The sequence below is a fragment of the Quercus robur genome, chromosome 2 (assembly GCF_932294415.1).
Source record: "Quercus robur chromosome 2, dhQueRobu3.1, whole genome shotgun sequence".
In the NCBI taxonomy this organism is placed as follows: domain Eukaryota; kingdom Viridiplantae; phylum Streptophyta; class Magnoliopsida; order Fagales; family Fagaceae; genus Quercus; species Quercus robur.
The window spans coordinates 82,120,103-82,139,559 of NC_065535.1; the positions used below are offsets into that span (position 1 = coordinate 82,120,103).

Here is a 19,457-nt window from a genome sequence, read left to right on the forward strand (position 1 = left end):
TGGCAAGTCTTTAAAATAAATATAGGTTAAAATATTCACTCTCACACACCTCACTCTAGTGTTGTACACATGTCACACAGTTGTTTATTTTTAGAAAAAACACATGTCGCCAGGCCAAAAAATTACCAAGCCATGGCAACTCGTCGTTTAATGCAGTGAGAATCCGGGTATGATAGTGCCACCCCACTTGAAAAATGTCGTACCATTGTTCAGTTAGTCACATAGACATATAAACTAACGACAGTTAATATAATTGTAGAAGGACCAATAGCACTTGTTTTTAAAAGTTCTAAGACTAACAGTATTCATTTAAAACTTTAGAGATCAAAAGTGCTCACCTAGTATACTTCAAAAACCAATATCGTATTTTTGCCTTTATTTATTGTGATGATATGTTATGCAACGTTTTAAAAAACATTGCCAAGAGTCATATAGTTTTTCTTCCCCCCCCCCCCCCCATTAATGTAATTATTGAATTATAAAAATATAAAAGTAATTTTGAAAATTGTTTTTGCCTTATTAGTCTTATTTTTCATAGACCATAGAACATGCTTTCCGTTGACTTGCATTTTCCATTGTACCAAACACTATGAAAATGTGGAAATGCTTGGGGTGTGAGTATAATCCAATTACTTGGCTGCAACGCAAATTGGATCATTTTCATTTCAATGAGTTTTACATTAAACAAAAACAAAAAAACAAAATTGTGAACACGTGAACATAGCACAAATAAGTTAGCATTGGACTATATATAAAGTGGTTAGCATTTAGGATTTAGCAGTAACAGATCATATATCATCCATAGGTATCACCCACATTTTCATCTTTTGAGAGAACCTCCCAAAAAACTTTTGCACAGCCATGGACATTGATGCTACGGACAGAGATAGGACTTGTTTTTTGTGTGCCGAAATTCCTCACAATGCAGTTAGGTTGGATTGCTGGAGGAGACAAGATGGAAACAAATTCCCAATTCCAGCTTGTAGGACCTTCGTTTGTGCCTACCCCAATACCAAAGGAAGAAAAAACTGTGTCACACAATTCCTCTCTAATACTGGGGCAGAAGATTACTATAGTTTTGTTCGTTGGAATGATAGTCTAAGGGCACTGGAGTACTTGGACAAGCGAAAACCGGAGTCTAGTAATTGGATTGTTGGCAAATGTCCTATCTGCCAGGGACATATCCGAGGTGTTGAAGTCATTGATAACGTGAGACAATACTACAATGCACAAGTAAGAGAGTGCCACTATAATGACTGTAAATTTGAAGGAAATTTTATTGCTATGCAACATCACGTGCTAGAATATCATCATGACCCACCTCTGGAAGAGGAGGAATGGGTTATACCGCAATAGGTAATCTACTTTCTCATCAACTATATATATATATATATATATATACACACAAATATATATACATACACATATATAATTACATCATAAGTAGGCTTATACTATATCACTAAAATCCTATGCCATGCCAATGACTTCTTATCAATTAGAAAAATATATACTTCTTTAATTATTTACAAAGATATCGAAGATATCAGAAATATCATAAATCTTTAAGAATCATTATGCCAATCCCTTAGACGTTGGGATTAAATTTGCATAAATACTTGGAAATCCATTTTTCTAATGTTTAAAATGTGGTTGAAATGCCAAGTCTTTATGCCAAGAATCATTATGCCAAGTCTTTAATTTAATTTTTTTTCTTTATAAAAGATTAGAAGAGTATTAGAAAATTTGTCATTTGTAGTATGACTAACATAAAAGATTCGTTTTAATTTTTTTTTTCTTGATAACAGATTAGAAGAATATTGGACATATAATAGAATATAATAATGCTAAGCAACTAAGATAGAGTAGTTTCAAAGCATTGTTTGAGTTTTGTTTTGTGTTTTTAACTAGGAAACACTAATTGGTTAGAAGCTTAAGCCTCATCGAAAATGCAAGACAGATGCTTGGAAACTTTTCTGTTTTAATTTAAAGTATTAAAATTTGTCATTAAACCCAATTCTGGATTTTTGGAGTTTGTCTAGTAAGATTTATGTGTTTTATAACCACTTATATAACCGCTTAACTTTTTGTTATCATTGTCAAGGCCGTCCCTGATGGAATCCTCCTTTGATGCAAGTCTGAGCCAGGTGCATCCACCGCCAACTACAGTCTACAAGCAGCCTGAAAATCAATGAAATTGTAAACTGATAAAAACTTAATAAGTTAATAATTACCTTTAAAATATAAAACCTGTCTGTTTTTTTTTTTTTTTTTAGAATAAACACCTGTCTGTTTGTATTGGTGTATTTGTTTTTAGTTGTAATATACTAATATGCAACATATATGGAACTTTTTCTTTTTTACTGTCACATTCAAAGACACTCATAGCCCATTCTCTAAACAAAAACCTCACAGTGTGGATTGCTTCCAGCAAATAGGAATCTAAAAACTGCACGAACGTACCCTGTAAAGACATTTTGATATTTTAGTTAAAACTCAAATCCGTTCCATACCAACTTCTTTCTAACAACCTTGTTTCCACAAGGTACAAAACATTAATTGGAAACTTGGGTACCACACATGTAGGGTTTTTTTTTTTTTTTCGTTAATTTTTGTTCCATACAACTAGTTGCAACTCATATGAGAAACGAAGGAATAGACTTTTTTTTTTTTAAGTGTAATTAAGCTAGAAACAGAAAAAGTGATAAAGCACAAACAAAAACAAAGGAAAAATAAAAACACCAAATACAGGAAATGAAACAAAGATGAAGACAAAAAGATAGAAAATATAGAAAAACAAAAACCAAGAATATAGAGAAGCAAAGCAAAGTGATTCCCACTGACGAAGCAGGCTCAACGCCTCAGCATATAAAAAAATGGAGCACCATTGACCATTGTCAAACACCATCTTCAGTAACTTCTCTATTTGGAAACGTAAGAGAATATATAGCAGAAACAAACGCGTACGTTCCCCCATTTACATATTACTTTTACGAAGAGTGAATGTGATAATGGGGGTCGATCTTTATCGATCAGTTTTTCCTAGTAGAATTTTATTGGTTTGCGAATGATGTGATCATTTTGCATGGCCACTCTATGCATAGGGATGGCAATTTTGCCCCGCCCCTCCCCGCTTCGCCCCATGCGGGTTTTCCCCACCCGCAAAGGTGGTGGGGCGGGGATGGGGCAATATTTTAGACCCGCACCACGGGGCGGGACGGGGATGGGTTTACATTTTTTAGACCCACCCGCCCCATCCCCGCCCCGCCTTGCATTAATAAGGGTTAAAAGGTAATTTTTTCATACCCTAAAACCCTATTATTTAAACAAAAATATCATCATCTTATTTTATTTAAGTGGAGATTCTTTTGAAGAACTAGGCAATTTTTATTTTGTTATGTATTAGGAGTTTGGATTATTTTATTGTGTCATACTATGAGATTTTTGTTGTGATATTATCTTGTTAAATATTTAGATAATATTATTTAGTATTTGCTAAAAATTAGTTTGATTCGATAGAATAAATTTATTTATAATTTCAAGTATATTTTTATCATTGAAACATGTCATTTTATTTGAAAAAATGGTAATAGTTGTAGGGAAAATTAACAAGAAATAAAGTTTTACAGTGTAGGGCGGGTCTTTGCGGGGCCTTAAGGGGCGGGGATGGGGCAAGAAATTTTCCCCGTCATGCGGGGCGGGGCGGGGATGGGACAAGAAAAATCCATGCGGGGCGGGGGCGAAGATCCCATCCTTCGGCCCCGCCCCGCCCCATTGCCATCCCTATCTATGCATTTTGAAACTTAAAGGCAAGAAATTTAAATGGGATCTTTTTTAATATTTAAATATATGTCTAATAAATATCTTGAAGCAAATATTAAATACAATTCTTTAAACAAAATACGTACTTACGTTGTATCAAAAAAGGAAAAAAAAAAAAAAAGGGTACTTACGTAGATATCTATTAGTAATTCTTAACTAGATAAATGGAAGAGATAAGAGTGAATATTGTTTCAGTGGGTTATTTCCCTAAAGGATTTTTGTGTGATCATTGTGATCATTTTTCTATAGTGAGCTCACATGGGTTATTTAGAGACCCACTAGAATTCTTAACGTGCAATTTTGTTCCTATTAATTATAATATGAATGTAGCATTACTCGAATTTTTTTTTTTTTTTTTATACAAGATAGAATTTTATTTTAGCCTAATCTAAGTGTATATGTGTGTGAAACTCCCTCTTGGAAACTTGAACCCTGACCCTTACCCCCCACACCCCACAAGCACTTATACTTGTGAAGTAACCATCGCACCAAGGGTATGCGGTGGTAGATCATTACTTGAATGTTAAATATGCTCAATGTTCACTTCTTCCGGCAAATTAGGATATGAATATTAAAATATTTTATGCTCTTTTATCTACCTATTGCCCCACTCCCAATTATATCTCTCTCTCTCTCTCTCTCTTTGAGATATCTGAACTGCATGTTTGATAAAGTCAAATCTCATACCTCTAATTATGGCCAAATATGCAATCTTCGTTATTTATAACTATTTTACTTGTAATATAATACATTATTATGCAATGCTACTTTTCATATAAAATAATATTTAACCGTTACACATTGTAGACTATTTTTGGCCACACAATCCAACACAAGGCCAAAACAGGCTAGTGTACTGCACGAGACCCCGAACTCATTTGGGCCTTGGACCTTGGACACCAACTTTACATTACGGCCCACGGGCCCAACCCACTTGCCCAAAACCAAACCCTTGGCCTGCTAAGGCCAGGGGCCCAGGCCTTATGACATTTCGCCCAACCCAAAACCTGTCGAGCAAACCGCTATAATGCATGTTCATAATAGCCAATAACCTAGAAATTGCCCAGCAAAGTACTCCTCGAACCAGAGCATCATTGACCGGGGACACTGTGTCTTAGTTTCACCAATATCACCCTGGGAATAATCCTCTGCCGAACATCCCCTCTGAAGTGGGGAGCTAGTTCCAATGCCACTCCTACCACACCCCACTCCCAACTAAACACCCACTTAGTAGTAACGACATTGGACCTCCTGTACCACTAACTACAAGAGAAATCATGACTCCCCACTACTCATTGGGTTATAAATATGAGAGGACAAAGGAGAAGAAGGTTTTGTTGAAAGGTTGGAGAGAGTTGAGGATTGGGAGAGAGAGGGAGAAAAATTCGTTGAGTTTCTGTGCCGAGAACAATCCAAAGTAGGAAACTCTAACCCATGATACAAATAGATTATGAGTTCGAGTGAGGCCCAACCCAATAGCCTCGTCTTTGGCGCGCACAGCTAGGATGTACCATGCACACATGGTGGGCTATTTGGCCACAGTCCAACACATTATTAATTTTAAATATAATATTTTTTCTTTAAAATCTACTTTTTGGCATTTTGAAATGTAAAATTATTATTTAAGTTTCTGAATTCAATTGCTGCTAACATTTAATATTTCTTGTGATATAGTCTATATAAGATCAAATTTTATTATTTTTAATTTAGAAAAAGTTATTTATGCAAATCCAACTGTAACATATATATATATATATATATATAGTAAAATTTTGTGAGCAATTAATGGATTTGGAAAAGACTCTAGCCTTCTTATATAATTTTGTACATCTGTAAATCAAGTGAAGTAATTTTATCTTCTTCTTTTTTTTTTCTTTTTTTTTTCTTTTTTTTGAGAAGGAAGTAATTTCATTTATTTGAAAAACCTATTTAGAAATTTGAATTCTGAAAGTAAATCTAAACATTAATATCATAATAAATATCATTCTTTAAAATAAAAAAAGATTGAGATTAAGACTTTTTTTATTTCCCAATCTGTCATGCCTACCTTTTTTTTCCTTTTTAAATAAATAACATATATCCAATGAAATAAATAGAACAACCACTTTTAACGAGGGGGGGGGGGGGGGGGGGTTGGAAATCTGAAACAAACGGAGCATTAAGTCTGCGACTCCTTTTAGAATGGTAGAATCTAGTGTCTAGACTAGTATAGTCATGGTTGTCAAAATCGCGATCTGGATCGTAGGATCGCACGATTTTACGATCCCACCTCACCAAAACAATTAGAATCGCACTAGGATCGTAAAAATGGTAGGATCGTGTAGGATCGTAGGATCGTATGAGATTCTACCGATCCTACCAAAAACATAATTTTTTTTGTTTTTGGATAAATTTTTTGTTTTAATGAAACTTTAAGGATTTTTATTTTTTTATGTTGTGATGGTATGACTTTTTATTTTTTATTTTATAAAATTATGTCAACCTAAGCAAATGTTTTTTAGTTTCTAGTTCACTTGTAATCAAAATGAAAGAATGTTTCATCATTTTTAAATGAAGAATTTGACTTGACTTTGCTGCATTTTAAGCTATAATATTATTAAATTTGTTTGATCAATATACTAATTTGTGTTCTAATATTACTAAAATATTTTTTATATATAATTTTATCAGTTATGCTTGTATTTGTATATTGATTGATTGATTTTTTTGAGCATACTCTTTAATTGTTACTAAGTGGTATAACTTGAATAGTTGAGTGTGAAATTGTATCTTGATATCTTTTACAACTCTAGTATACAAATATATAATGTCTACACAGATGATGAAATGGATGATGATGATTAGGAATTTAGGACGGTGGTTATAAAAACCTTAGAATGGGAATAATTAAATGTTCACTTCACCTTAATATTCATCTTACTTTTGGATTTCATATTGTAGTTAGCTAATTTCCATTTGCTAACTTATTTTGGATTTCAAATTTGGAACTTAGAACTTAAAAATATTTTCCTGTTTTGATAAATATTTTGGTATTTGGTTGCTAATTAAATATTTATTGAACTTTTTAGATACATTAAGTCAAGACTTAAATATATTTGTTTCGTTAGTAAAAACTTAGCGATGTATGACATGCAAATTACATCATATGATGCAAATCTAAATTTTTTTTTTTATGGATGAATTTATAATTTACGTGATTATTCAACATAAAAAGTCATTATCAATGTGTTTTTTGCTTTAAATCTGAAAATATGTAGGATCTTACGATTCACGATCCGATCCTACGATCTACGATCCCACCTACCTTCAACGATCCTACGTAGGATCTCGATTTTGACAACCTTGAGTATAGTACTACACTGCTACATCAGTGAGGGATATTTTGTCAATTTTTGTTACTTTGTTATGTAAAAACTATACAATTTTAGTATTATTATTATTATTATTATTTTAGTTCTTATAAAGGGGAACAGACAAATTCACTAAATTACAAAAAATTTAACTGATTTTAAGTTTTCTCCTATGATTACTATTTTTTTATATAGGCTATGATTACTATTTGAATTCACTAAATTACAAGATTTTTAACCGATTTTAAATTTTCTCTATGATTACTATTTGAAAAACTGACTAAGACAATCACCTTAAAATTGTATATTTCAATCTTAATTGTTTTCTACTTGTTGATGTACCTAATGTAGTGTGTGCATTATAAAGCATTTGAAAAAGACTTGAATATCAAATATGCTGGGCCAAGGACTTGAATATCATGCTGGCAATATTCATTGATAATATATGGTTAATTATTCATTATTTTAGTACAGGGGAAAATGTAATTCGTTACTTCTTATGGCAATTTTAGTTATTTTAATGCAATAAATTTATTTAACATTTACATTTTCAAATAAGTTTTGAAATTTGAGTGAAAATGAAAATATGCTAAATTTGAGTGAATATGAAAATATCCTAAAAATGAACAGTTAATTTTTTTAGAATAGAACATGATATAGGTTTTAGTTAGCTCAATTAATAAAATTCATTTTTTCAACTAAAAAAAAAAAAAAGCAAAAAGAAAATGAAAGAAAAAGTAAAATCTTCTCTCATTGAACATAAAACATAGGTTCAAATCTCGCCTACACCTAAAACAAATCCAATATTGTTGTCTTGGCCTTATAAAGAGAAATCTTTATGGAATAGATGCCATAATTTTCAAATCTTATCTATCGATCTATCAAAAAGTAAAATATATTAAAAAATTTCATTAAAATTTATACTTGAATTAAGAATAACTAGAACATGGTCTATTTTGTTATTCCTTGAAATTTAACTGGAATGTAGAGCAATCGAATCTAACCAGAAGACACATCAATTAATATTTTGAGTAAACTCTTGACGTCACAAAAAAAAAAAAAATATATATATATATATATATATATATCTAGGACCACACACTTTTGTGCCAAAACTTTGATGTGGTAGGTTGTAAGTGGTAGAAAAAAAGTAGCGGATACATATGAACATTATAGGCAGCCAGTCACAATCTACCACATAGGATAGTTGTGGAAAAGTGTTTGATAAGTGATGAAGTCCTAGAATTCCTTTGACATCACATGTAACCTCGAGGTGTTTATAACACAATGTGTGTGTGTACACACACACACACACACACACACACACATATATATATATATATATATATATATATTGTTTAGGCTCTGTACACTTACAGAATTCATAGACTTCAATTTGGACTGCACAATCTAGTGATGGTGCAAATCGCAATGTACCTGCCCATATGGTATATTTAAGATTTAAGATTTAAGATATGGGGTTGACATGAGTTATACTTTAGCAATTTGCATTCTAAATAATGTAGGGCAGAGAAACTCATCTTAAATATATTGGGATTAAAACACCCAGCACCTAACCTAGACTCATTGAAAGATCGAGGATTAGAATTATTTCTTAATTGCAGCTACCCAAAATGAAAAACATGAAAGATATATTGCCTATCCTGTCTAGCTTGGTTTTCTCTTGGTTGTTCAGCATTGACTTTACAAATGCAGCATATAAATTAAGAGCAGGCAAGTTAATGAGAAACTGGGAATTCTAAAAGTCTTCAAGCAAGCTCTTTCAGTTATGATTCTTCAGTCTTGGTTCTTCCAGCAACCGCTACTTGGGGATTCAATACATAAACTACAGAGATATGAAGATAGTTTGGGTGGCCAACAACAGAATTCGTTGATGGATAGCTCTGGAGTTCTATCCATCAATGGTGATGGGTACCTGGTTATTACCAATGGCAAAGGGACCTCTAACAACCTGCAATAAGTAGTAATACAAGTGAGTCACTTTTTGATTCTGGGAATTTAGTTTTGTGAGTAGGAGAAGAGATTGTGTGGCAGAGCTTTGATTATCCATCTGATACAATTTTACCAGGCATGAAATTGGGGCTCTTTGACTTAACGCCAGAACAGCGTCAGAACCTGTTTCTTACCTCATGGGTAACACTAGGAGTTCCAGCTTCAGGAGCATTTAATGTTGGTGTTGATCCAAACACAAAGCAACTTGTGATTTGGCAAAGAGGGTTTCTATATTGGCACAGTGGGAATTGGAATGGGAAATTTTTTAGCTAGCATAGGTGATAATGATAAGTTTAAGTTCAGCTACATATTGAATGAAAATGATAGCTACTTCACTTTATCTGTGAATGATTACTACTTTTATTCAGGGATTGGGATGAACCCATATGGGCAAATTGACATGTTTATAGTGGGACTTGATGGATCTTCAGCTCAGTGGTCTCAATCATCCTGTGATGACGAAGAAGAATAAAGGTCCAAGGGTTGTATAGTGCCAATGCCATCCAAATGCAGCAGTGGCAACAAAGTCCCTCTTACAAGTGGAACTATGGATGAATGGGAATCCTTTAACAATCTTATTCTGAGTCTCAGTGACTGCAAAGAGATATGCAGGAACAAGTGTTCTTGAAAAACTTATGCGTCTGCACAATCTGATGGGACAGGGTGTGAACTTTCTTATGGCCAAAAGCTCAATCATCTTGATGGATCGGATGCAGAATTTTTTTACATTCGAAACAACACAGTTTTGGATAAGGTAGAGATTACAATAAAAATTTAAGTTAATCAATACTTTACTTGACATAAAAGCATGTATATAAATCTGAATTCAATAACCAATTTTTACTCCTGATCATTTCAACCACTAATTGAACTCTATCATTCCTGATTCTACTTGCAGCTTGACCTACACAATGCTAAATCACATCGTAGTTAGAACTATGAAAACTAAATACTAATCTGTGAAGTTAATATGTCTAATGAATAATCTATGTATTTATGTATTCTCATTTAATTTATTGTGGAATAAACTTTGTGTAAAGCAAAATCAATCTCTAACATTGGAACTAATGATCAGCCATGTTGTTTACCTTTTCTAGAGACTCCAAGGAAGAGGCAACTGTGGTTAACTATTGGTAGTTCAGTGGCTTCCTTGATAATTCTTATTCTATTTAGCTCACTGTGCTATTCACAGCGTAAAGATTTCTGTTTTCAAGGTACCATATCCTAGTTAACACTTAGCTGCATTCTAAAGAGAAATTTCTGCTTGTAGTAACCAGGTAAGAAAGGAAGCAGTAATGGGCGCAGCATGGGCCAGTGCAAGGAGCTATTTATGCATGAATTAGGTACCACAGCAGCTATGAATGAACTCTGGCTCAACAAAGCTAAAGTTATATGGAAGGAAGGGTCATGAATTTACATTTGTTCTGCTTTTCCAGCATAAAAAATTGGCACAGATTACTTCTCTGAAGTGAATAAACTAGGTCGGGTGGTTTTAGGCCTGTTTATAAGGTAACATATAAGCTAGAAAGCACAGGTGCGGCTCCAGGGTCGCCGCACCCGCACAGGACTCGCAGCGACACGGTGACACTCCTCCAATACGCCGATTCGCCCTTTTTTTTTTTTTTGATTCACGCTGACATGTGCTGATTTGAGCTGATACGGGCCGATTTGCGCTGATTCGGCTCCGATTCCAGCCAAAGTCAAACGAAACCGGCCGAAATTTACCGAAACCAGCTGATATCGGCCCAAATATGCCGAAATTGGCCGAAATCATGGCTGAAATACATGTTAAAAAAATAATAAAAATAAACTTGTGGGTTGTATTCAAATTTATGAATATCATCTTTTAGTTATTATCTACTATTACTCTTAAATTGGTATACATTTACAATTATATGAAAAAGTATGTTTAGCAATATATAGAAAATATAAATAAAAGTATTTTTAATAATTTTTTAATCACCGCACCCTGCACCCTACTTTTTCAAAAATTGCCGAGTCCCGCACCGGCACCGGCACCTGAATCCGGAAACACACCCGTGCTTCATAGCATATAAGTGCATGTAAGGTGTGGGGGGGCAAGGGCCGGGGTTGAAGTCTCCAGGAGAGAGTTTCACACACATATACACTTAGATTAGGTTAAAGTAGAATTTTTATCTTGTATTAAAAAAATAAAATAAAAATTTCAAAGGGTTGATACATTTCTTTAATAATATAGGCATTTTGAAAAATAACAAGGTTGTCTTGTAGGGTACGTTTGTTGATGGATCCCAGGATATCTGATTTTGGCACAGCAAAAATCTTTGGAGAATGAATCTAGAGCATATGTGAATTAAATTATTGGGACATAGTAAGTAAGCGACCTTTTTTTTATATGTAAACTGAGTCATATACTAGGGAAAAATGCCCATAGACCCCCTGAACTTTAGAGGAGTAGTCATTAGACCCCCTAAACTTTTATTTTGACCAATTTACTCCTTCAACTTTACACATCTGCCAAATCACTACCTATGTTAATTTGCTGTCAAAATTCTAACAGAAAATGCACATGAGACACACGTGAAACAAAGGAGAGAACTGTTTTTTGAGTGAGGGAGATACGGTTGATCAAAATGGCCATTTCATCGTTCAACCACAATATGGATCCACACTAGACACATCCAAAAAAAAGTCTCAAATCTCTAAAACAAGTTTCTTTCAATTTTAAGAAAGTTCTAATGGATCTGGATATGAGGGATTGCGCCGCTAAAGCTCCCTAGGGATTTCCTGGAAACCCAAACATCCGAAGGTTTTTTGTTTTTAAGTTTTTAATTGAAAACAAAAATTCTGGGTTTTGAAGAATTCGGTGTTGTTGGGATTTAGAATTGGATGTGGGTTTTACCGTTTTGATTAGTTTTCTTTATTGGGTTGGTAAAGATTGTTAATATAGATGGTGGACTTGGCTATTGGGGTTGTTGATTACTGCTCCCAAAGAATTCGTCCAGAGAATGCTTCAAGGGTAAAAGAATTGAAAGTCCAACATTCCATCCTTGTAAACCATGCTTCATTGTAGCAAAACAGGGTCTCGAAACTAAGGCATCATGGGAAATATTTAGAATGAAAATATCAGTAAAATGGTGGCTCTTGAACAGGAGATCCATATTTGCAGCTGGACGGTGCAGTGGGACCATAAACGGCAGGACAAAGACTTCCAGCCCTGGCGGTAGGAATGCCACAGTGGTGTTCTAACCATTGATCTCTCTTTTCTTCTCATCTTTTTTATTATGGTATTTTAAGCATCACGTGTGTCTCACGTGTATTTTCTGTTAAATTTTTGACAGCAAACTAACGGAGGTAGTGATTTGGCAGATGTGTAAAGTTGAAGAAGTAAATTGACCAAAACAAAAGTTTAAGGGGTGTAATGACCACTACTCTAAAGTTTAGGGGGTGTGTGGGCATTTTTCCCCATATACTACATGATAAATGCATTCCATACGGCGCAGCTTTTAAATGAAAATAAAGCATTCCATTTACATATTAATAGAATTCTGGTGAATGATGGAAACAGTAGTTATATGTCTCCTGAATATGACATGGATGGTCTTTTTTCTGAAAATCCAATGTTTCAGCTTTGGAGTTATGATGCTAGAGATCATAAGTGGCAGGAAAAAGAGTGGTTTCTACCAGTTAAATCGCTCTTCAAACCTAGCAGGATATGTAAGTGACTACAATAAGGCTCTTTTTTTTGCTACTATTTTGTCTTTAGAGCTGATTGCATCTCCTAAATCTTTAGTTCCTATTACAATGTTGACAATCAACACCCTTGTAGGCATTGGATTTGTTGAAAGAAGGAAGAGGTTTGTAGTTAATGGATCCAGCACTGGTTGAAACACGTTCAATAGGCAACTTATGCAGTGTATTCAAGTAGATCTCTTGTGTGTGCAAGAATGTGCAGCAGATAGACCAACAATGTCAGATTCTGTGTATATGCTCTAGAGTGAATTGACAACTCCCCCAGATCATAAAAAACCTGCTTTTTCTACCATTGCAAGCACAAATGACAATGAGTTGTCAGGAAATCCAGGACCCTGCTCTGTTAATGATGTGACAATTTCAAATATAAAGGGTCAATAACATTCTAGGAGACTAGGACTTTATTCAGTAAACTCACTTCTTGCCTAAGCTCATCATTACATATTTTCCCTCAGCAAATAACATCACTTTGTTCACCAAGTGCAGTATGATAAATGTTCATTCCAACGTTACAAAATTTATGACGTGTATCATGGACGTGATTCTAAATCAAATTTACATTCCAATGGAGAAGTCTGATTGAACAAATCCTATTCATGTTATGTTCTAGATTACGTACTTTTCCTACTTGATTCACTTTGACATACATCATGGTCAACATCTTATGCAACAATTATATAATGATAATAATATGTTTGAGGGTAGAGTTCCTTGGTAAAAAATTATGAGCATATAAGCATTTGAAAGTAACTCTAGATGAGTTCTAAAACACAGCAAATGCAACTCACTTGTAAGATTCAAAACTGTCTCTTAAGCAACTCAATCGTAGCCCTTCCCTAGACAATTAAGACAACGTTGTACCCTGTCATGAGAAACCATCGAAACAACACATAAGCATTGCAGTATTGCACAATAGGGAAACTCAAAAAGTAAACTCTTTCTCAAAACACGGTTTATCAAATAAATTGAGGTTTCATGCTCAAATATCATGAAGAGTTTCAAAAGGCAGATTAAAACTTCTAATTGCTTCAAATTAGCATTCCAAAAAAAAAAAAAACAAAAAACAAAAACAAAAAAAATTCAGTAAATTCAACTCATGCATAATGTACTTCTTTCCATAACCCTTTGTTAGGTTAATTCAAAAACTGTTGAAAATGCAACTAAAAACAAGTCAAAAAAAATACCCAAATCTGTTCAATGCATTTTTCCTACAGTTCAACTTATAAAAGAGCAGAAAGGAAATTGTTTTCCCAGCAACCAAACAAAGCACAAAAGAAAAATTTTAGACCAAGCACTTGAAATAGAGCTCCAACAAATAAATAAATATTAATAATAATCAGAGAGCAACCTGTTTCCTTCGCAAGTGGGGCAAAGGCAAGGATTGATAACCACAGGGTCATACATAGGCGACCACTCTATGGTGGCATTTCCATTGCACAGTTTGCATATATAAAACCCTTTTCCTCTGCAAACCCCACAAGGCAACGCCACCTTTCTCTGCACAAAAAACCCACCAAGAAAATTAAACTCAGAAGCAAAAAGACTAGCAAAAGAGAAAAAGAGAAAGAAAAAAAAAAGTTTGGGAGCCGGAGATGGTTTGGCTTTTGAGTTTTACCCGTTTCGCTTCGCTGACGAAACGAATCGCTTTGATTGTGGCGGTGGAAGCGAGGTTGAGAGTTATTAATCCACCGGTGATGACAGCGGCTACGGTGGCCAACGGGCGAATTGGCTTTGGTATCATTTTTGTGTGTGCGAATTTTTTCAGAGGCAATTTTTCAAACAGTTGGAGTGCATGAAGGTGATTCTGCAGGACACCCAATCTCCTTTCAAATCCTTTTGGTCCAGGTAAGCGTCCCACTTCCAGCGTGGCCTTTGACGGCTATAATTCTCTAGAGAGCTACTACAAACAATTTGACTTTGACACTGCTGACGTGGCAGATTGTCAATCGAAAAAGTGATATGGCGATAAGGCTCTATATAAGAACGAGGGAAAGTTTGCTGGCTAATAATTTTCTATTACAACAAGAGGAATGACCATTGTGATCGGTGAATAACAAAAATAATAATATAAGTGTCTGAGTGTTGACGTGAAAGTAATATTGTTTCAGGAGGAGAGTGTGTTGGGATATTTGAGTGGGAAATATGAGTGCTCCTATTATCTCTAGAGAGGAAGAAGCAGAGTTAGCTCGCAGTAACAAAAAAGTGAAGGACGTAACCCATGCCGACTTCGAGGGCCATCTGAGGGAAGGCTAGACCTCCTTTCCGTTGAAACCGGAGATTTCTAGACACCCTTTGTCTTTCAGAGATAAGCTTGTGGCAGAGATACCCGGTGCTTATGTTCAAGCTTTTAACTTCACTGAACTAATGGAGGCAGATGAGAATTCAGATTCTGAGAGGTCTGATCTTCGAGAAGGCCTTGTTGCCGTTCCATTCTCGAAAGAGCTTAAAGCTCGTATTCGGACTCCTTGGAGCAAAAGTCTTATTGTTAAAGTTTACGATAGAGCTATTGGGTTTTCGTTCCTCTATGGCCGACTATTGTCTCTTTGGAAACCAGTGGGAAAGTTGGATTGCGTAGACCTTGGACAGGAGTTCTTTCTAGTCCGTTTTTCCATCAAAGAGGACTGCAAGGCGGTGCTTAGGAATGACCCATGGTTTATAGGTGAAAACTTTTTGTCCATTAGGCCATGGGAACCAAATTTTAAACCAGCCGAAGCAAATATCTCGTCGGTGGCTATTTGGGTTAGGTTGAATGAGCTACCCATTGAATATTACCACGTTGAAGCTCTTCAACTCATTGGAAGTGCGTTAGGCAAGGTGTTAAGACTAGATACTCATACAGCCAGTGAATCCAGGGGACGGTTTGCTCGTCTATGCATTCAAGTGGACGTTGGTAAACCGCTTACTACAGCGCTCCTCATTGGAGGAAAGGAACAACCTGTGTGCTATGAAGGGATACGGAAGTTATGTTTTGCCTAAGGTAGGATTGGCCACCGACGTGAAAACTGCCCATATGTTGTTCGGAATGATGATTCACGGGCAAGGGAGACCGGGGAAAAGAAGGATGTGCCGGCGAACCAAGGAGATGATATGCATGTCCTTGACAACGCAGGCAGCACGTCGGGCATGTCTTTGGTGGACAGTGAAAAGGCCGTGATGGTGGACAGTGAAAAGGACGTGTATGGTCCGTGGATTAGGGTAACACGTAGAAGACATGGGAACAAGGCGACAAAGAATTTGGTCCCCACTAATTTGAGCACTCATAGGACGCAAGGGGTAGATAACGTTAGGCCTACTGATGTTGTTCATAGGGAAGGTAAGAGGAAAGTGGTAATGGAGCATAGCCCATTTGAGGCCCAAATGGCCAATGTGGTCCGGTCAATTTCAAATAGGCCGAATCACACAAGCCAAAGCGTAGGACAGTCCCATGTGGAGTCTTATAACCCAGTTGCCAAGTTAAGCCTGTCCATTAGGGGTAAGAAAGGTATTGCTAGGAGTAGGGCTTCTTTAATTGGGACGAATAAGGAGGCTGTGAATCATTTAGTCAAAGGAGCGGCTACATCTGTGAGGAGCTCCTTCTTGAATAAACAGAGTGCTAATGGGAATGCTACTTTCAATTTCAAAGCTGATTCTCTTGGGCAACCGTCAAGCTCTAGCCCAAATGGCCAACCAAGCTGTCTTTGTCAAGAGAAGTACCAGCCAAAAGTTCAAGCGGTCATGGAAGCTCGAGATTCTTTTGATACGGTGGAGGAAAGGGATGGTGAGTCTTCTCTTCTTAAAGCTAACCCAGGAAGGACAGAGACTTTTTCAAGAGAACAAGTTGTGTGTGGGAATAATGTGGTGGTCATGGAGAGGCTGGGTACAGGCCATGGTGTGGCTGAGCAAATGGATTTTGAAGAAGGCAAAGGAGTGGGTCCTACCTCCCTTTGAGGATATCTATTGTTTTTTCCCTCTGTTAGTTATGAATATAATTGTGTGGAATTGTAGGGGCCCCTTGAAGCCCAATTTTCAAGACTATGTTCATGATCTTGTTCGTCAACATGATCTAGCTATTTTTGTGGTTACAGAAACCCAAATTGGTGGAGATAGAGCCCGAGATATCATAGATAGGTTACCGTTTGATGGTGCAATTCATATTGAAACTATCGGTCAAGCTGGAGGTTTGTGGCTTTTATGGAATTCATATAGAGTTGAGGTGTCCTTTCTGGCTAGCTGGGAGCAAGAAATTCACTCCACCGTAAAGGTACGCTCATCTAACTTTAGCTGGTTGTTCTCTGCTGTGTATGCTAGCCCTAGAAGTGCTGAAAGATGTATTTTGTGGAATAATTTATCTAACGTAGCTGATCTTCATAATATGCCCTGGGTCATTGCGGGTGATTTTAATGAGACTCTTATTGGTGCGGATAAGTTTGGTGGTAGAGTGGTTAGCATAAATCGGGCTCTGTTATTTAAGGATTGTCTGGATAAATGCAACATGGTGGATTTAGGTTTTTCTGGCCCAAGGTTTACTTGGACGAATGGCAGGGAAGTTCAGGATCTCATTCAGGAAAGGATTGACAGATTTTTTGTGAATCCGGACTAGTATCTAAATTTTCTGGAAGCTAGAGTTACGCATCTCACCAGATGCCATTCCGATCATTGCCCTGTGTTATTGGAAACAATGCCTCACAACAAGGTCCAACTTGACTGGCCTTTTAAGTTCCAAAGGTATTGGCTTTCGGATCTTTCCTTCCCCTAGATTGTTGCTCAAGCATGGGGTCAGCCCACTCATCTCCATGAAGCCATTATGAAATTTGTTGTTAATGCCTCTGCCTGGAATAGGAAGCAATTTGGCAATATTTTTGCTAAGAAGAATCGGATTAGAGCTCGGTTGAATGGGATTCAAAAGATTATTGCTACCAGGCCTTCGAGTTACCTTCTAGAGCTTGAAAAAATGCTTATTCAAGAGTTGGAAGTGATTCTTAACCAAGAGCATGAATTGTGGGCTCTTAAATCTCGGGTGAATTGGATGGTGCAAGGGGATCGTAACACAGCGTTTTACCATGTATCTGCGTTAGTAAGGAGAAATAGAAACAGGATTTCTGCTATTAAAAACAGTGTGGGGGAATGGATCAACAGTGAGGTGGAGGTGATGGAGTTTATTCGTAGGGGGTTTTGTGATATTTATGCTTCTTCCCACACCTCATCTAATTGGCAGGTTAGTCAACTCCATACAGGGCAGGTTAGCCTAAATGATGAGGAAAGAGATAGTTTGTGGTCTTTGGTAACTGATGAAGAGATTAAGGCTGGGTTATGGTCGATGAAAGCGAATAAAGCTCCTAGCCCGGATGGGCTTCATGCGGGATTTTTCCAATTATTTTGGCCAACAGTGGGGGATTCGGTAATTCGGGAAGTTAAGAAAATTTTCGCCTCAAGGATAATGCCAGAGTATCTAAATCAGACTCACATTGTTCTCATTCCAAAAATTCAAGGGCCTGAAACTCTTAGGAATTATAGGCCAATCAGTCTTTGTAACACAGTTTATAAAATCATTACAAAGATTATTGTAACTCGTCTAAGACCTCACTTGGAGAAGCTTGTCTCCCCTCTCCAATCGACTTTTGTGCCTGGTAGGAAAGGGGTAGATAATGCCATTATTGTCCAAGAATTAATCCACTCGATAAGTAGGAAGAAGGGTGCAGTAGGGTACATGGCAATTAAGATTGACCTTGAAAAAGCCTATGATAAGCTAGAATGGATTTATCCGGGAAAGGCTTATGGAGATAAATTTTCCCATAGAGTTAACTGATCTTATCATGAGTTGTGTGTGTTCGGTTTCTTCATCTGTGCTTTTTAATGGTGGCCGGCTTGATCCTTTTTTTCCTTCAAGAGGAATTAGACAAGGGGACCCCTTATCTCCTTACCTCTTTATTTTATGCATGGAGTATTTTGGCCATCTTATAGAGGGGAAATGTAGCCAGAAGCTTTGGAATCCAGTGAGAACTTCGCAAGGTGGGTTACCATTCTCCCACCTTATGTTTGCAGATGATGTGGTTCTGTTTGCTAAAGCTGATCTTGGCAATTGTGTGGCCATAAGGGATGCTCTTGATACCTTCTGTAGTAGAATTGGCCAAACTATTAGTGAAGCAAAGACTCGGGTTTTCTTCTCTCCAAATGTGGATAGAGATAGCAGGGAGTCGCTTTGCGACGTATTGGGTTTTGCATCAACCTCAAATCTAGGTAAATATCTCGGGATCCCCATTAAACACCCGGGTTCTCCTTTGGATGTCAATTTCATTCTGGATAGAGTTAAGCAAAAATTGGCGGGTTGGATGGCTAATATGCTATCTCCTGCGGGTCGTACTGTTCTCATTCAAGCCTTGGCTTCAACAATCCCCGCTTATGTCATGCAATGTAATCTTCTCCCTAACAAAGTTCTGGAGGGTATTGATCGGGTTAGCCGGAATTTTTTATAGGTGTCGTCTGAATCAGCTAGGAAAATCCACTGGGTGGGGTGGAATAAGGTGACAAATCCAAAGAAAGTAGGTGGTCTTGGGTTGCAAA

General features: G+C 36.4%; 4 protein-coding genes across 6 annotated transcripts; 3 read left to right on the plus strand and 1 right to left on the minus strand.

The window, feature by feature from the left end:
- Positions 1-861: 861 nt before the first annotated feature.
- LOC126704230 (uncharacterized) lies at positions 862-1,356 on the plus strand. Its single transcript, XM_050403248.1, has one exon. The coding sequence runs from the start codon at positions 862-864 to the stop codon at positions 1,354-1,356; it is 495 nt and encodes a 164-aa protein (XP_050259205.1).
- Positions 1,357-8,756: 7,400 nt separating this feature from the next.
- LOC126715339 (protein BUNDLE SHEATH DEFECTIVE 2, chloroplastic) lies at positions 8,757-15,027 on the minus strand. 3 transcript variants are annotated; one of them, XM_050415904.1, is made up of 3 exons: positions 14,533-15,027; positions 14,266-14,414; positions 8,757-9,144 (listed from the first exon to the last, which is right to left on the minus strand). In XM_050415904.1, the coding sequence occupies exons 1-3, from the start codon at positions 14,656-14,658 to the stop codon at positions 8,970-8,972; spliced, it is 450 nt and encodes a 149-aa protein (XP_050271861.1). In that variant the 5' UTR covers positions 14,659-15,027; the 3' UTR covers positions 8,757-8,969. The 3 variants fall into 3 exon arrangements, with proteins under 3 accessions (XP_050271861.1, XP_050271862.1, XP_050271864.1); XM_050415905.1 differs by lacking the exon at positions 8,757-9,144 and adding an exon at positions 12,638-13,203 and having other exon boundaries at positions 14,533-15,025; XM_050415907.1 differs by lacking the exon at positions 8,757-9,144 and adding an exon at positions 13,301-13,779 and having other exon boundaries at positions 14,533-14,991.
- A 254-nt stretch (positions 15,028-15,281) lies between these two features.
- On the plus strand, positions 15,282-16,844 carry LOC126704237 (uncharacterized). Its single transcript, XM_050403255.1, has 2 exons — positions 15,282-15,807; positions 15,895-16,844. Exons 1-2 carry the CDS (start codon positions 15,282-15,284, stop codon positions 16,842-16,844), a joined length of 1,476 nt encoding a protein of 491 aa, XP_050259212.1.
- Positions 16,845-16,875: 31 nt separating this feature from the next.
- On the plus strand, positions 16,876-17,496 carry LOC126704246 (uncharacterized). Its single transcript, XM_050403263.1, has one exon. The coding sequence runs from the start codon at positions 16,876-16,878 to the stop codon at positions 17,494-17,496; it is 621 nt and encodes a 206-aa protein (XP_050259220.1).
- The last annotated feature ends 1,961 nt before the right edge of the window (positions 17,497-19,457 follow it).

Coding starts and splice junctions, on each gene's coding strand:
- LOC126704230 (XM_050403248.1), top strand. CDS start 862: ATGGACATTGATGCTACGGACAGAGATAGGACTTGTTTTTTGTGTGCC.
- LOC126715339 (XM_050415904.1), bottom strand. CDS start 14,658: ATGATACCAAAGCCAATTCGCCCGTTGGCCACCGTAGCCGCTGTCATC. Junction 14,415..14,532: donor TCGTCAGCGAAGCGAAACGG/GTAAAACTCAAA, acceptor TTTTTTGTGCAG/AGAAAGGTGGCGTTGCCTTG. Junction 9,145..14,265: donor CCCACTTGCGAAGGAAACAG/GTTGCTCTCTGA, acceptor TACTTATTGCAG/GTTGTTAGAGGTCCCTTTGC.
- LOC126704237 (XM_050403255.1), top strand. CDS start 15,282: ATGGAGGCAGATGAGAATTCAGATTCTGAGAGGTCTGATCTTCGAGAA. Junction 15,808..15,894: donor ATGCATTCAAGTGGACGTTG/GTAAACCGCTTA, acceptor GTTTTGCCTAAG/GTAGGATTGGCCACCGACGT.
- LOC126704246 (XM_050403263.1), top strand. CDS start 16,876: ATGAATATAATTGTGTGGAATTGTAGGGGCCCCTTGAAGCCCAATTTT.